General features: G+C 45.8%; 1 protein-coding gene across 5 annotated transcripts in view; it reads right to left on the bottom strand.

Annotated features, from left to right (window-relative positions):
• The window catches only part of C4H12orf75 (chromosome 4 C12orf75 homolog), a 75,484-nt gene that overhangs the window by 13,357 nt on the left and 47,290 nt on the right, over positions 1 to 14,837 (bottom strand). For 4 of the 5 annotated variants that reach the window (XM_029601537.1, XM_029601538.1, XM_029601534.1 and 1 more), the window contains exons 3-4: positions 13,665 to 13,700; positions 4,794 to 4,873 (exon numbers count right to left, since the gene is read on the bottom strand). In XM_029601537.1, coding sequence (XP_029457397.1) covers positions 4,794 to 4,873; positions 13,665 to 13,700 — 116 coding nt within the window. The remainder of the gene's footprint in view (positions 1 to 4,793; positions 4,874 to 13,664; positions 13,701 to 14,837) is intronic. The other variant, XM_029601535.1, reaches the window with a different exon arrangement.

The raw sequence follows: 14,837 nt of genomic DNA, 5'->3' as shown, positions 1-14,837 counted from the left end.
AGGCCATCCACAAAATCCTGGACTTGCTTCCAGAAGTTACGGGTGTATTGGGTTATGTCGGAAGCAATACGGGCTACCAACATGGAGCCTTGAAACACTCTCCTACCCATAGCATCCCACGCCCTATTCTCCTTGCCAGGCAAGCCGAGGCATGAGTCTTTAACCTCACCTTCTTCAGAGCAGACTACTACTGTTGAAGTTTTGCTAGGGAGTTAGCAATCTGTTGTGGGTTAGACTGCGGAGTTAGCAATCTGTTGGAAATCTGATGCTTAATGGGAGGAGCAGTCAGATAGGAGGAGCATTCTGTAAGAAAGCTCTGTATAGCGGGCTCCTGGAGAGGGAGGAGTCAGCAATCTTGTAGTGTCTCAGATATCATCTTGCTAAGGAGTAATGAATCTGATATAGTTGTAGGCGGATCCCTGGGCCGATGGCAGATGACTACGCCCCCAGGAGGATACCCCGAGAGGGACCACCGGCTAGGCTAGAGTATGGAGACAGACACACATTAGTTATTTTATTAAACAGGTTATTAGAAACCACCAGAGGTGGCAGTAGTGAGCTGATATGCCTGGCAGGGCTGTAGTCCCTCAGGTACTGGAACAACGATCCCAGGATGGCTGAGCTGTTGAGAAACTGTAGAAAGTGAGTACGCAGAGTTCATGAACAGAACTAGATGACAAAATTCACGTAAGGTCTCAAGTAAGCTCAGGAGCTGGAATCTGAAAATAAAGAAAAGAGCGAGGCCCCCGAGAAGCGGGTACCTCTGTTAAGTCCGAGGAGGCAGAGTAGCTTGGGAGAGCCGAAGCGAGTACAAATCCGTATCCATATCCAAATCCTTGCTAACTCAGTTTGTTAGCGTTTTCAAAGACCTTTAAATATTGGAAGCAGATGACGTCATCCCAGGGGGACGCCCCTGAGGTTCGTGCCCTTGCTGACACAAGTCAGGACGCACACACGCCCTAGGCATCAGGGCAAGATGGCGGAGTTGCAGCGTCGAGCCGGTCCGGGGACGCTGGAGGGAGGCAGCATGGAGACACCGCGGCAGCCAGCTGTCCATCAGACTCAGAGGGAGTCGCCACAGAGGTAAAGAGGGCGGAGTGAGGCCATCGAGCAGCGACGGTCGCAACAACTACCACCGACTGGTGGGGAAGCTGGCGCTTATAAAAAGCCCACAGCCTGCTGCACAAGATACACCCACATCAGCCTTCACTGGGGCCATGGAGAGGGGGTAGTCCCAAAGCCTAAGAAGCAGCTCCTGGAGAATCTTGAGAACAGGGACCATCATCTCTTCTTTCGTGGTATCCAAGAACTAGAGAATCTCCAGCATTTTATGGCAGGCATCCTCTTCCGTCACAAGCTGGAAGGCTATGGCTTCAGCCATAGCCCGGACAAAACTCATGAAGGTCAAGTCCACCGGCAGAGATTGATGCCGCTCTTCCAAGGGAGAAGGGTCCAATGGAAGACCATCAGAATCCACCGATGAGGCATCGGAGATATCACAAGGGTCCTCAGGCTCCTCGAGGCTGCCCAGAGAGGGAGGCCGGGGAGCGTTGGATGCATCCCGGAGAAGAGGTACCAAGGGACCTGAGGGCAAAGAGGGACCAGAGGGAACAGGCACCAGCCCAGGAAGCATGAGATGGGGCATAGGGGGTCCCAGTGGTGCGGAAGGCACCGACTGGCCCTCATCCCCAGAGAAGTCCCCAATGAGGACTGGCTCGGATGCCTTACGCTTCAGTGCCTGACGGGTCACCAAGGAATCACGGGACGCCAGCAACAACTTCGTCGGGAGGACACTGAGGAAGACACTGAGTCGGTCCAACTTTACTCCAACCTGGGCACCACAGACACCAGCATCAGCGTTGAAGTCGGGGAAGGCACTGGTTCCCTGTCGCACAAAGAGCGTTCCACAACCAGGCACAGCAGACGTTCAAGCTCCCCCTCGAAAGCCTCCGATGAAAGGGTAGGCTGAGAGGGGACAGGAGAGGCCAATTCTTCCTCAGGATGCCGAGGAGGGTCTGTGCGGATGGCTTTGGGGGCAAGGCGGCAAGTGCCATGGCCAGCCAGAGCCTGGCACTGAGCAAGGACGGAGACCAGTGACAGTATTCCTGAGACTTCCCACAGTGCTCAGCCTGGTCTTTCCCCAGCGCCAAGGATGATCTAGATGTCTGCAACTTTGAGGAGACCAATACTGGAGCCTTTGTCCCCCAAAGGCCTCGGGGGAGGAGTGGCCACCAAAATATCGAGGACGAATGGTTCTCCATAATGTTTGGGCATCAATGGCATCAATGACAGCGTGGAAGGGCCAGACTTACCGGAACCGAAAACCTTCATCTTGTCTAGCCTGGCCCGATGGCCCTTTTGAGTCACCTGAGCACACAGTTCACAGCCTCGAACATTGTGTGATGCCCCCAGGCACAAGATGCACACTTCATGCAGATCCGTTAAAGACATAGTCCGGAGGCATTGGGGCACAGATGAAAACCCGATGCCATCATGAGGTGTGCAGAAGACCGCAAATAAGTGATGACCAGTGGACACTAAATGAGAGGAAAAACCTCACCGGACGACGAGAGACCCAGCGCAGGAAAAAAGGAAGCGAAAAAACACACTTTATGGAAGTTTCCTGCAAAAAAGGGCAAGAGTTCCACTGCCACGAGATGACAGCTCCACGGAAAAGAAGAAAGTGAAGAGAGACCCCGTGTGGATGCGTGGATAGAGGCATGCTCAGTGTGCCAGTCAAAGTGTCTAAAAACTATGAGAGAAGTTTTCCATGCCAGGCTCCATCTGATGATGTCACCCACTTGTAAGGACTACCATCTAGGCCTAAATGAGCACATTCGCTCAAGCCTAGTCGGCTATCCTTCAGATTCAGCATGCATTTTATTTTATTTTTGACTGCCCCTGAACTTCAGTGCACCTTTTCTTTATTCACATGCTAAAATGTTAACTCCCGATGCAGTTTATGTAAATGCATCTGGAGTTAAATAAAAAGGGCATGGACCAAAAAAATATGTGCAAAAAATTAAAAGCCTACAAATCATCTTTAATGTGCACAAATCATTGTTTACGCTTACAAAGCCTGGTTAATGTGGGTTGTGTGCTGAAAACGCGTCATCTGTACATAAAAACAGTGTGCTCCTAAGAGTTACGAACAGAACACTAGTTGGAAGCGTAAACTGGCTCACAAAAGTGAGCACACAACACACATCATATTTTGAGTGTAAAAATGCAGGAGTACAGGACCCCCTACACTATAAACTCCAGATTCAGCCCCATAGACTAACATTAGCCCCAGAAACTTTACCTCTGACCAGGAATTAGATTTCCAGAGTTAAGAAAACAGGAGTAAAGCCTATGCACCTCTCTGTATTGATTAACATGGGATTTACATGGAGGCGTGCTAATCTAACGCAGTGTTACCCGAGGCCGCGCACACATTTTTTTGTGCCATAAACTCCATGTAAACAGAGTTCCACGCACAAATGTTGTGCACAAAACCACGCACCAACATTGTGCACACAGCCTGGTGTGCCTCAATACACAGGGGCCTTAGCCAGCTAGCACTGAAAATCAGTACTAGATGGGCAAGTTAGCTCCCCTGACTTTACCCCGCCCCTAGCAATGCCCAGATTTAGAGCCGCTATACAGAGTGAAACTACGGGACTGTACTTAGCTGCTGGGAGGAATTTTCACTCCGAGAGAGTTAGTGCCCATCTCCTTGGCTAGGCAGCTAAATCCCTTTGCATACTGGCCCCCTTACTGATCAAAGGCAAGGTGGGCAGAAAGCAAAGGGTCATCATGGCGCATGCATTGCACATGTACGGCTTAGCACAAGTGCTTAAATCAAATAGGATAATCAGCTGCTCTTAAAGATGCACGAGCCTATTTCCCCCCCCCCCTTACGTTTTAGGGAGAGTAAAAAAAAAAACAACCAAAAAAACCTATAAACTAACCATTATATTCTTAGGAAAACAGTCTGATCTAGGTGAATAATACTCAAATGTTGAATTTTGCATAAATACTTTTTTCTCAATTCTTCAGGTCATCTGGAAGCTCAGATCGGCCCTTGCCATAAGTGTTCAACATGAAAACAGTAACATAGCTTAAATGCAAATATTATATAAAGTAACATCAGCTGTTCTGCAAGACAATACCACTTCATTGTCAGCAGAAACATCAATGCAAAAATCATGGTAGCTCATGCTATTTTAGCCTTTTTAATAAAATTTACATTTGATGAACTAAAGAATGAATATACTTGTTCAGTTTTAAGCACCGTAAAAAAATATTTGAAAAAGGAGATTTATATCGTAGACTTAACTGTCAAGTGTGAGTTTTGAGCAACTGGGAGAGAGAGAGAGCGAGCGAGCGAGCGAGCGAGTGCGACTTTAATTTAGTGCTTCATGATAAAAATAATTAAACAGGGATACAGGGAAAAAAAATGTCCACCCTGTCTTCTTTGCATCATAGTGGCATTAAGCTGGAAAAAAAGAATATTCTCAGTTGGAAAATATTTAATGCGGAATATTCAAAGAGAGGAACTGTGAAATTAAATTATATACATTGATCCGATATATCTTCACTCAGCAATTATTTTACCAGCAAAAGCGACAAATAGTAGTAAATATTGGCTCAATTTAACTCAGCTTCAGCCTCAAGCAGTCTCTTCCAAGAGTGTGGCAATTCAAAGAGATGATCCCAAGCGAATTAACTTTGTGATGGTTTATGGAAACTCTGCTGAGAGAGACTGAAATAAATACAGGAAGCCAGCAGACACAGTATGTCACAAGTACCTTTCTGTCTGGTCTTGGTCTGGTTGGAGATCATGGCGGCAGCATCCACGGGTATGCCAACATACACTCCTCCGTAGTTCCTTCAAGAAAATGGCAAGGTTTAGTGTTTGTTTATATCTATATTAGCTACAGAGATGGTTACTTTCCTTGCATTATAAAATGTTCAGCATTCTGCTGGTAAATTCAAAAAAAAAAAATACTGAGAAATATAATGGGAAAAAAAAAAAGTTTAAAAAACTCTGATTAGGAAATCTTTTGCATATATTTGACTGGAATTCTGCAAACTGGCAGGTACAGTCAAGAATCAATTGTTAAAATACACTTCAACCCAAAAAACACACAGACACCAGCAAACAGAGAAGCATCTACAATTATGCTTTAAACATGAAATGCACCAGAGCTCCATTGCTTTTCTTCAAAATGTCAGTAATTATCCCAAGAGAGAAGGCAAGGTAAAAAGGTGGCACGTCCCTGCATGGGGGTGTCAGCTGAAGCAGGCTTTTGAGGCACGCTGGGATCGCTTTTGTGTTTCTGGTATTGGCAGTCTACGCCTTACCATTCCTGCAGATTGAAAAGAATCCCTGTCCGTTCATCTCTACAAATATTAAAAAAAAAAAAAAAAAATCTGCTAGGGAAAATGTTTAAAGTAATTTCTGTGTTTATTCTGCATTTTACCTTCCCTGCCGTTTAAGTGAAATAAATTCCACTTGAAAATTTCATGATGCGCAACCTGAATTCATTCCACCCAGAAATCTCTGCCATGGACCGGTGAGAACATTTCTTGGAAAAGCGGATGTGGAGGAAGTAAGAACGGAGGCAATCCAGAGAAAGGCAACCAAAATGGTGCAGACGTTCTCTCATATTTGGATAAAATAGCACATTAGTCTGCTGGACTGCACATAAATAAAAGTTTAAAATAATACAAGGTGATACCTTTTTATTAGACTAATATATTTGACTACCTAAATAGGCATTAAGTTAGTCCAATAAAAAAAAGGTATCACCTTCTATTCTTTAGCAAGTTAACCTTTCTTGCACTACTTACATTGCTTATACTTGAATTCAAAACCCATTTTCCTTCAGCAAAAAGTGTTTAAGATTGTTGCCATGGCTACCTGCCAAGTGTACGCTAGTCAAAGAGCCCTGCATTTGGAATCCCTCCTAATACCATGAAACATGGAAGCTGGCTTGACTTAAAACTCCGAGGGATTTGAACCCTGGGGATGGCAAATCTTCAAAGCCACTTATGTGGGCACCCAGCAGTTTGCTCAGGTGCACTGGCCTAGCTGGAAGGAGTATGCACACTTTTAGGCCCGGGGAGTGGGAATTCCACTTGGCGCGTGTAGGTCAGGAGTAAAATATCATGCTGAGGTATTTGATTTTTTGGATATACACACACCCTTGTTTACACCTTCCCAAGAAGTGGATGCAAAGCACATGGGCCTCTCCTGCATATGTTCACCACACCCGACTGCAGCTCACAGGGGGGGGGGTTACTTTCAGCAATGCAGGCTATGCAAAATGTCCCCCAAAACCTCATGTTACACATAGCTGAGCTTTCCTCTGCCCCTGGCACAAAATAAAATCATTCCTCAGCTTAACCATGCCAAATAAATACCCAAGGCTGACAAAAGTGGGGGGAGGAGTGATACCCAGAGTGAATTAGCCAAAGCAGGAGCAGGAAGGAGGGGGGACCAGATACCCTGCCTGACCCCGGCCCGCTGCTGCTCTCCAGCAGCCCAGAGTGCGGGCATCCCCTAAAACCATCATTTTAAATTATATGAACTAATTTTAATTTATATAAAAAACAAAACAAAAACAAACCACACCTCTTCCCTTCAAGACTCCGTCAAGCACTGTTGCCTTCCTCTCAAGACCCTAGCAAGCATTCTGGGCCTTCCCTTACAAACCCCCAGTAGGCATTCGCCCTCTTCTCACTCCTCTTCACCCATAAGGGAATCACAATACTGCCGCAGGGGTGAGTGAAGCATGGAGAACGTGCGAGAGGCGGGGGTCACGGCGGCGTCGGAATGTGATAGCCACCTGCGGTGGGCGAGGGGAACATGAATAGTGACTTAGTGAGAAGGTACGGAGGGAGAACAAGACTGCTGGAGTGGGAGTTATGGGAGGGACGTAGGGGGATAGGAATAAGATTGCTGGGGATGAAAGCCAGAGAGTGAGTGCGCCATGTATGCATGTGGATGAGAGCCTGTGTGCGTGTATGCATATGAAAGCCAGAGGTGAGGAATGGGGGAGGGGCACAGATGCATTGGCCCCCGGGCACCAGAGACCCTCACTACGCCTTGATCCCGGCAAGTAACAGATTTTTCAATAAGCCTCACTGAAGCTGCAGAAATAAAATAAACGTTGTAGAAGCTAACAAGTGCTGTAAGTCATGCATCTCCTAATCTAAGCGACATTCTCCTATTGGCTTTCTCCATCCAGTATGAAAGGATCTCTGTCTCACAGAGAAAGTTTTCCCACATGGCTTATAAGATATTAGAAAACTTAGAGTGGGTACAGTGGCTCGGGTAGAAAATGCTGTGCATTAACCTTCCTCATGCTGGGTCAGCTGGGGATATGCAGGAGGCAACGGCATTCCCAGCCCCGCAAGTGAGAGGGAGTCAGGATCATTGCTTAAGGGAGACCCCTAGTGGTCAGATCCAGAGCCCACGATTGCAGGTGAGCACCAGCCCAGCTCTATCACTGCCAACAACCCAACTAGCTACACTGGGGCACAGGCGATATAAAATAGGAGGGAAATTTCCAGAAACCTCACAAAGCCAGATCCCAGCCCTGGTTCCAACTGAAATGGAAGCCCAACAGAGCAGGAGGAAATGGGTTTGTTGGAAAAAAGAAAAAAAAACAGATTAACTTTTCTTTTGCTGAGAACACCCCTGATCTTGTCCAAGTTTGTTGTGCATTCTGTACCATGGCATTTTCTGCAGATACTGAAGCAAGGGGATTTATTCCTCCGCACTATTCTAAAATTAGAGCACTTAAATTGACAGTTTTGAGGCTTTTTTGATCCAGCAGTTACCTCCTGCTCCTTTCTTTTTCCAGCTCAATCAGAACCAAGGTTAGGATCCAGCAACATGAATCTTCATCTCCAACTACTTAGGGACTTTTTTCTCCTGTATCCCCAGCCCTCTGCCCCGCAATGGACCAAATCTGGTCATTGCAGTGACTGACCTGCGAAAGGGTCAATAGGCCAGGGCTCCTGCCAGACGTCTACAATCCAAAGCTCTGGATCTGGTCACCAAATTCCACCCTTAAAGCAATGCCATGATTCCTCCCTTCCCCAAGAAAACATTCACGCTCCTTCTGCAACATCCCCAGGCATCCTGGAGAAAAGAAAACCAGACTCGAGGGATCAAATCATGGACCTGCCACATGGCAGTGCACTGCACTTATTAAATGAGCTGCCGAGGCAGCCCAATTTTCAGGCATTAAAAATAATGTGAAATAAGCACGTGCTGAAACTGATATCTTATGATGGAATATATCTTCTAGTATTTCTCATCCCATAAAATACAAATCAAATCTAAGGAGACCCCTAAATTTGCCACTTACTAGTAGTGTTGCCCTTAACGGTAATGGCCACAGTGGTCTCAATAGTTCTGGCATGCCACTAGTGTAGGTGAGTGGGTGTTAGGTGGTTTGACATGCCCCAAATGGGAAGGGTCAGAGCTGGATAAACCTCCTGCACCCAAAAGATACAGGAGAAGTCTGGGGAAATCTGAGTAAGGAACAGCCAGTCTGCAACCTGCAATCTAGGATTCCCATCTCTCCACAGAGGGGTAACCGAGCTGGCCTGCTGGAGCCCAAGGACGAGACAGGTTAGGTCTTACTGGGAAGAAGGAGGCTCCAAGTTCAAAGGTGTGATCGCCAGGGAGACTGGTGTGTACAGTCAAGTAGTCATCTTAGATGGAGAGGTGTAGATACCTCATCCATGCGAGGAGATTCTTGAAGAACTGGTCCCAAGTGGGAATTCTTGGAAAAATAAAGCTACCTAACAAGAAAATGTCTAAAACAGGAGATTGTTCAGAAGCTCATCAGAGCACAAATAGCTGTTGAAAGAAAGGTGGATAACCAGACTTTATCAAACAAGTACTGGGGAAGACCCAGGGGAGGAAGGTCCCTGCCCTAAAATGAAGAGAGACCTACCTGAAGATGGAGTTTCTTTGTATTGTTTTGAACTTATTGGCTATGAAAAGAAGAACTCTCCCATGCAGCTACCCCCGGGAAACCACGGGGCCTTCTCTAGGCCAATGCTTCCCAAGCTTTTCCTGGAGGCACACCTAACCAGTCAGGTTTCCAGGATAGCCACAATGTCTATGCATTAGACTGATTTTGCATACACCGAAGACCCAAGGTATGCAAATTTCTCTCAAACATATTCGTTTGTAAACTGCCTATATTTTAAATAAAGAAATAAATAGTGGCAATCCTGAAAACCTGACTGGCTAAGTGTGCCTCCAGGAGAGAGCTGGGAAACACTGCTCTAGGCCATGAGTCTCCCCATAAGCCCCTGAGCTCATGACCGGATCGGGACAGGGGCTACACAAATAGACAACCTCCACACAAATACCAAAATGTTGATCATTGCCATAAGAGAAAAGAGAAAAGTTCAAAGTGGTATAGTGAAATTGAAAGGTGAAAAGGATCAATGTGTGGAAAGAGACGAAGAAATGGCAGAAATATTAAATGAATACTTCAGTTCGATGTTCACTAAAGAGGACCCTGGAGAAGGACCATCGCTAGTTAACAAGAAACTGGAGTAGATGTAACTCCGTTTACAGTAGAGAATGTATGGGATGAGCTGGGGAAACTGAAAGTGGACAAAGCCATAGGGCCTGATGAGGTTCATCCCAGGATACTGAGGGAGCTCAGAGATGTGCTGGCGGGTCCGCTGCATGACCTGTTCAATATATCCCTAGAAACGGGAGTGGTGCCGAATGATTGGAGAAGAGCAGTGGTGGTCCTGCTTCACAAGAGTGGGAGCAGAGAGGAGGCTGGAAACTACAGGCCGGTTAGCCTCACCTCTGTGGTGGGAAAAGTATTGGAGTCGCTGCTGAAAGAAAGAATAGTGAACTATCTACAGTCAGAAGAATTGCTGGACCAGAGGCAACATGGATTCACCAGGGGAAGGTCCTGTCAGACAAATCTGATAGTCAAAACAGAGTGACTAGGGAATTAGATTGAGGAAGAGCACTCAATGTCATCTACTTGGATTTCAGCAAAGCTTTTGATATGGTCCTGCACAGGAGGCTTGTGAATAAAATGAGAAGCTTAGGAGTGAGTGCCGAGATGGTGGCCTGGATTGCAAACTGGTTGACGGACAGAAGACAATGTGTGATGGTAAATGGAACTTACTCTGAAGAGAGAGCGGTGTTAAGCGGAGTGCCGCAAGGATCGGTGTTGGGACCGGTCCTGTTCAATATGTGAGAGACATTGTGGATGGGATAGAAGGTAAGGTTTGTCTTTTTGCAGATGACACTAAGATCTGCAACAGAGAGGATATGCTGGAAGGAGTGGAGAGAATGAGACGGGATTTAAGAAAGCTGGAAGAGTGGTCGAAGATATGGCAGCTGAAATTCAATACCAAGAAGTGCAGAGTCATGCATATGGGGTGTGGAAATCCGAAAGAACTGTATTCGATGGGGGGTGAAGGGCTGATATACACGGAGCAAGAGAGACCTTGGGGTGATAGTGTCTAACGATCTAAAGTCGGCGAAACAATGTGACAAGGCGATAGCTAAAGCCAGAAGAATGTGGGCTGCACAGAGAGAGGAATATCTAGTAAGAGAAAGGAAGAGATGATCCCCTTGTGCACCTGGAGTACTGTGTTCAGTTCTGGAGGCCGCATCTCCAAAGGGACAGAGATAGGATGGAGGCGGTCCAGAGAAGGGCAACCAAAAAGGTGGATGGGTCTACATAAAATGACTTATGAGAAGAGATTGAAGAACCTAAATATGTGCACCCTGGAGGAGAGGAGGAGCAGGGGTGATATGATACAGACTTTCAGATACTTGAAAGGTTTTAATGATCCAAAGACAACGACAAACCTTTTAAAATTTGTGAAAAAAAAAAAATCAGCAGAACTAGGGGCCACGATTTGAAGCTCCAGGGAGGAAGACTCAGAACCAATGTCAGGAAGAATTTCTTCATGGAGAGGGTGGTGGATGCCTGGAGTGCCCTTCCGGAGGAAGTAGTGAAGACAAACTGTGAAGGATTTCAAGGGAGCATGGGATAAACACTGTGGATCCATAAAGGCTAGAGGATGGGAACGAAGAGAAGCGCCATGGGGTTGGATTCTGGAGTGGAGGCTAGTACCTAGTGATTACTACCCTTACTCAATAAGCCTTCACACGGTTAATGCAACTCCAACATTGCTCTCTGCTTCAACAGCAAGGGGAAATGGGAAAAGAGGATTTGCATTCAGATAACTACCAACAAGGACTGAACTTCACAATCTGGTTAAACAAAGAAGTGTGGGGGTAGCTTGCTTATTACGTCGGTTATTACCCTAAACCAATTAAGCCTGATACATCATTTTGAATGCATATATGGCATTGCTCTACTTCAACGGCAGGGGACAATGTGGAAAACAGGATTTACATTCAGACTACATCCAACAAGGCATTGATCAGTGTAGTCAGGGTAAATAAGCATTGGGGTAACTTGCTTGATGCAGCGGTTACTACCCTTAACCATTAAGCCTTATGCTCACCTTTGATTCAACTCCAACATTACTCTCTGCATCAATGACAGGGGAGGGCAGGGAATTTGAATCAAACAGTTACCAACAAGGTACAGTGGTGTTGAAGTAGTAACGGAGCAGGAACGAGGAAGGAGGAGGGGGCAGTAAGTGGCGAGTTTATATTCACAATATTGCCTTCTAAACCAGTCCCTGCAAGACCATCTCAATCAGCATCACCGCACAAAACAACGTATTTGCATAAAATTTAGGCCGAGCACAAGTTGAGCACTGGTTCACAGTAATCAGTATGTCCAGAAGACACTGTAAACACAGTTTAATTTTAATGTGCTTGCTTCCATTTGAACAGTATCATAATAGCACAAAGCACTACGGGAATGTGGAAGAATTTTAGGCCTCCAGACGTTTCCCCAACGCATGCACCATCACCTCACAAACGTATGACCTGCTATGTCCAATTGCCTAATTATAACTGGGCTTTGGATGTCACCATGCTCTGACTCGCAGATTGAAATGCTTAGGCAAATAAAACAAACACTAAAAGGTAATCACTACTCAGTACAGCATATTACACAGGTATTGTTCAGGTTGCACTAACAGGAGTAGCATTTTCTGTCAATTCCTAGAAACTGTCCCCCTTGCCATAGGCAAAGACTGGAGGAAAAAAAGTGTTTCTGAAAAAAACAGAGGTCCTTGGAAGGTATTTTTCAATATTTGTGCTTCTCTGATGCTCAAATCCTTTACCGTGGACTTGTACATGCTGTAGTCTAATAAACCTATATTTATTTGTACATACTGCCACCTTGTTCACAGTCCTATTTATTTTCCGGGGTGAAGGGAGAGAAATCCCATGGCACCATAGAAACTCAGTCCCCAGGAATGCCCACACAATAAAAGCAGTCAAAGGTACACTGACAGCTGGTGGGTTCTCCTTTCTCAACAGAACTTTTTTCCCCAGCCAGGTTTTTGATTTAGCTGTTGTCTGACCTGTATGGGTCACCTCTCAACCAAAGCAGCTGAGAATCAGGCAGGACAACAGAGCAGTACCACATACACACTTCTCTATCCTGCCTCTTTTTCTTTTTTCCTGTCTGGGAACTTCAAACCTAGTGTGTCTGAATACTCCTGTGATTCGGGGTGAAAATTTGTCTCCCAGCACATTTCTCTCACAAATCCCTCCCCCAGTCATAGTTCTGTAATTTGGAAGTTTAAGTCCTCTGAATTTTTTGTTACTGATATTTCCTACAAAATTACCCAGAGGTCCAGGGGACTGTGACATGCAAATTGCCTACCTAATCCATTCAATGGTCAGCTAAGTATCCTCACAGCAGGACCTCTGGCAACCTTTTCACTCTCCTGAGCTTGTGGCTCAGGTTACATAGTTGTATTGTTCTGTTCTCTTCTCTCCTGTAGCTCCCTCAAACCTCAGTCTCTTGGGGGTATGTGTGGGGAGTTTCCACACGTGATGGCCAGATTCAGGAGCCATAACTGCAGGGCTCTGGAAGGAGCCCAGGACAAAAACAAACAAAAAAAAAAACTCTAAAAAAACCACACACACACACACACCACCTACTGTATCTGATTTGTTTTTTGGGGTTTTTTTTTTACTCACCTTGAACTTGGCTTTGGAAAGGAGAGTAATTACATCTAAAATCCAAATTGCCTCAATAACCAGTATGGGTACAGTTACGGGGGGCTGGGGATATAAAAATGGGGAGGGATCCCCAGAACGTATAATATCAAGGGTCATGGAGTCCGATTCCACTCCTGGCAATGCAAAGGAGCAGGAAGAACGTGGCGAGTCCAACCCCTCCCCAAAATGTTCACATTGGCACATCGGGAAAAAAATTAAAGTCCTGCATAAGGCCTAAAGAATTCTAGAGCGCATTTCCGGTTGTTGCACCTTTTTCATAAACATCAAACTTTCACATGAAATAGTCATAAAGCCTGGAATAGGGAGCTGCTTGGTTTTGGACTTTCACCGTAGCTGCTATATGGGCTAGCTGGCTAGTTTCTGTAGCTTGGCGCTGCCTGAAGAGATTTTACTATGCATCCTCAGTTTCACATTGCAGAAGGCCATCATTAACCTACACAATTTTACACCATTTCAAATTTTAAAAACAAGAATGTGATACAGAAAATAAAAATACCTTCTTTTGTCATCTTCAGCTGTGGATTCTTCTGTCCTGCCACACAGAAAACACAGGATAATATATTACAATTGGCTTCTCTTCTTTCTTTATAGACCGGTGGGGGGGGGGCGGGGAATCCTGCGATCATGAGCCCCAAATCCAGCCATCAAGCAATGACCATGATTCTCCTTCTCCACCCCCCACCCCCACCCCCTCCGTTGCATGCTGGGCCCCAGCTGGCCCGGGGAATGGAAGACTTAACGAGAGACTGAACAAAGGACTTTCCATTTAGCAGCTCACATCAAGGACACTGATCCACCTGCCCAACCCTGTTTATTTATTTATTTCTATCTCCTCATTTTTATGTTATTTTACAACTTAACTGACAAACGGGCCAATACAGTAAAGGTCGTGGGAGAGCGGGCGAGCACCCGCTCTCTCGTGCGCGCGATTCAGGGGGGACAAACATGCAAATTAGAGCCCGTGGTAAAAAGCGCCTCTTTTTTTGACAGGAGCGGCAGCTGTCAGCGGGTTTGACAGCCAACGCTCAATTTTGCAGCGTCTGTTCTCAAACCAGCAGACAGCCACAGGTTCGAAAACCATACACCGGCAAAACTGAGCTTCCGGTTTTAAATTTTTTTTTTTTTTTTTTTTTAAACTTTTAGGACCTCAGACTTAATATCGCCATGATATTAAGTTGGAGGGTGCACAGAAAAGCAGTTTTTACTGCTTTTCTGTACACTTCCCTGGTGCCGGCAGAAATTAAAATATGCAGCTTGGCTGCACATTTTACTTACTGAATCGCGCGGGAATAACTAATAGGGCCATCAACATGCATTTGCATGTTGCGGGTGCTACTAGTTTCGGGGGGGGGGGGGGGGGGGGTTGGATGCGCGTTTGACGCGCTATTACCCCTTACTGAATAAGGGGTAGAGCTGAATACTGAATACAGTAGAGCGCACTGTACTGTATCGGCCTGAAAGAGACTGATGTACTAACCCGCAAGTTAGCGGTCTTGTTTGCATATAAGAGTTCTATGCATGCGAAGGAACTGTGCGGAAAACTTCCATGTGCACCTCAGCCCCAAGACTGGACTCAACGTCTTTTCAGCAAAAGCCAGCATGCAAAGACATTTTCACACACAGAGTCATTAATGATTTTGTATCACAGCAGCTCATTAATAAAATTTAA

The sequence above is a fragment of the Rhinatrema bivittatum genome, chromosome 4 (genome assembly GCF_901001135.1).
Source record: "Rhinatrema bivittatum chromosome 4, aRhiBiv1.1, whole genome shotgun sequence".
Taxonomy (NCBI): Eukaryota; Metazoa; Chordata; class Amphibia; order Gymnophiona; family Rhinatrematidae; genus Rhinatrema; species Rhinatrema bivittatum.
Note: the sequence above shows the minus strand (reverse complement) of the source record. Positions and strands in the feature narration are given on the sequence as shown.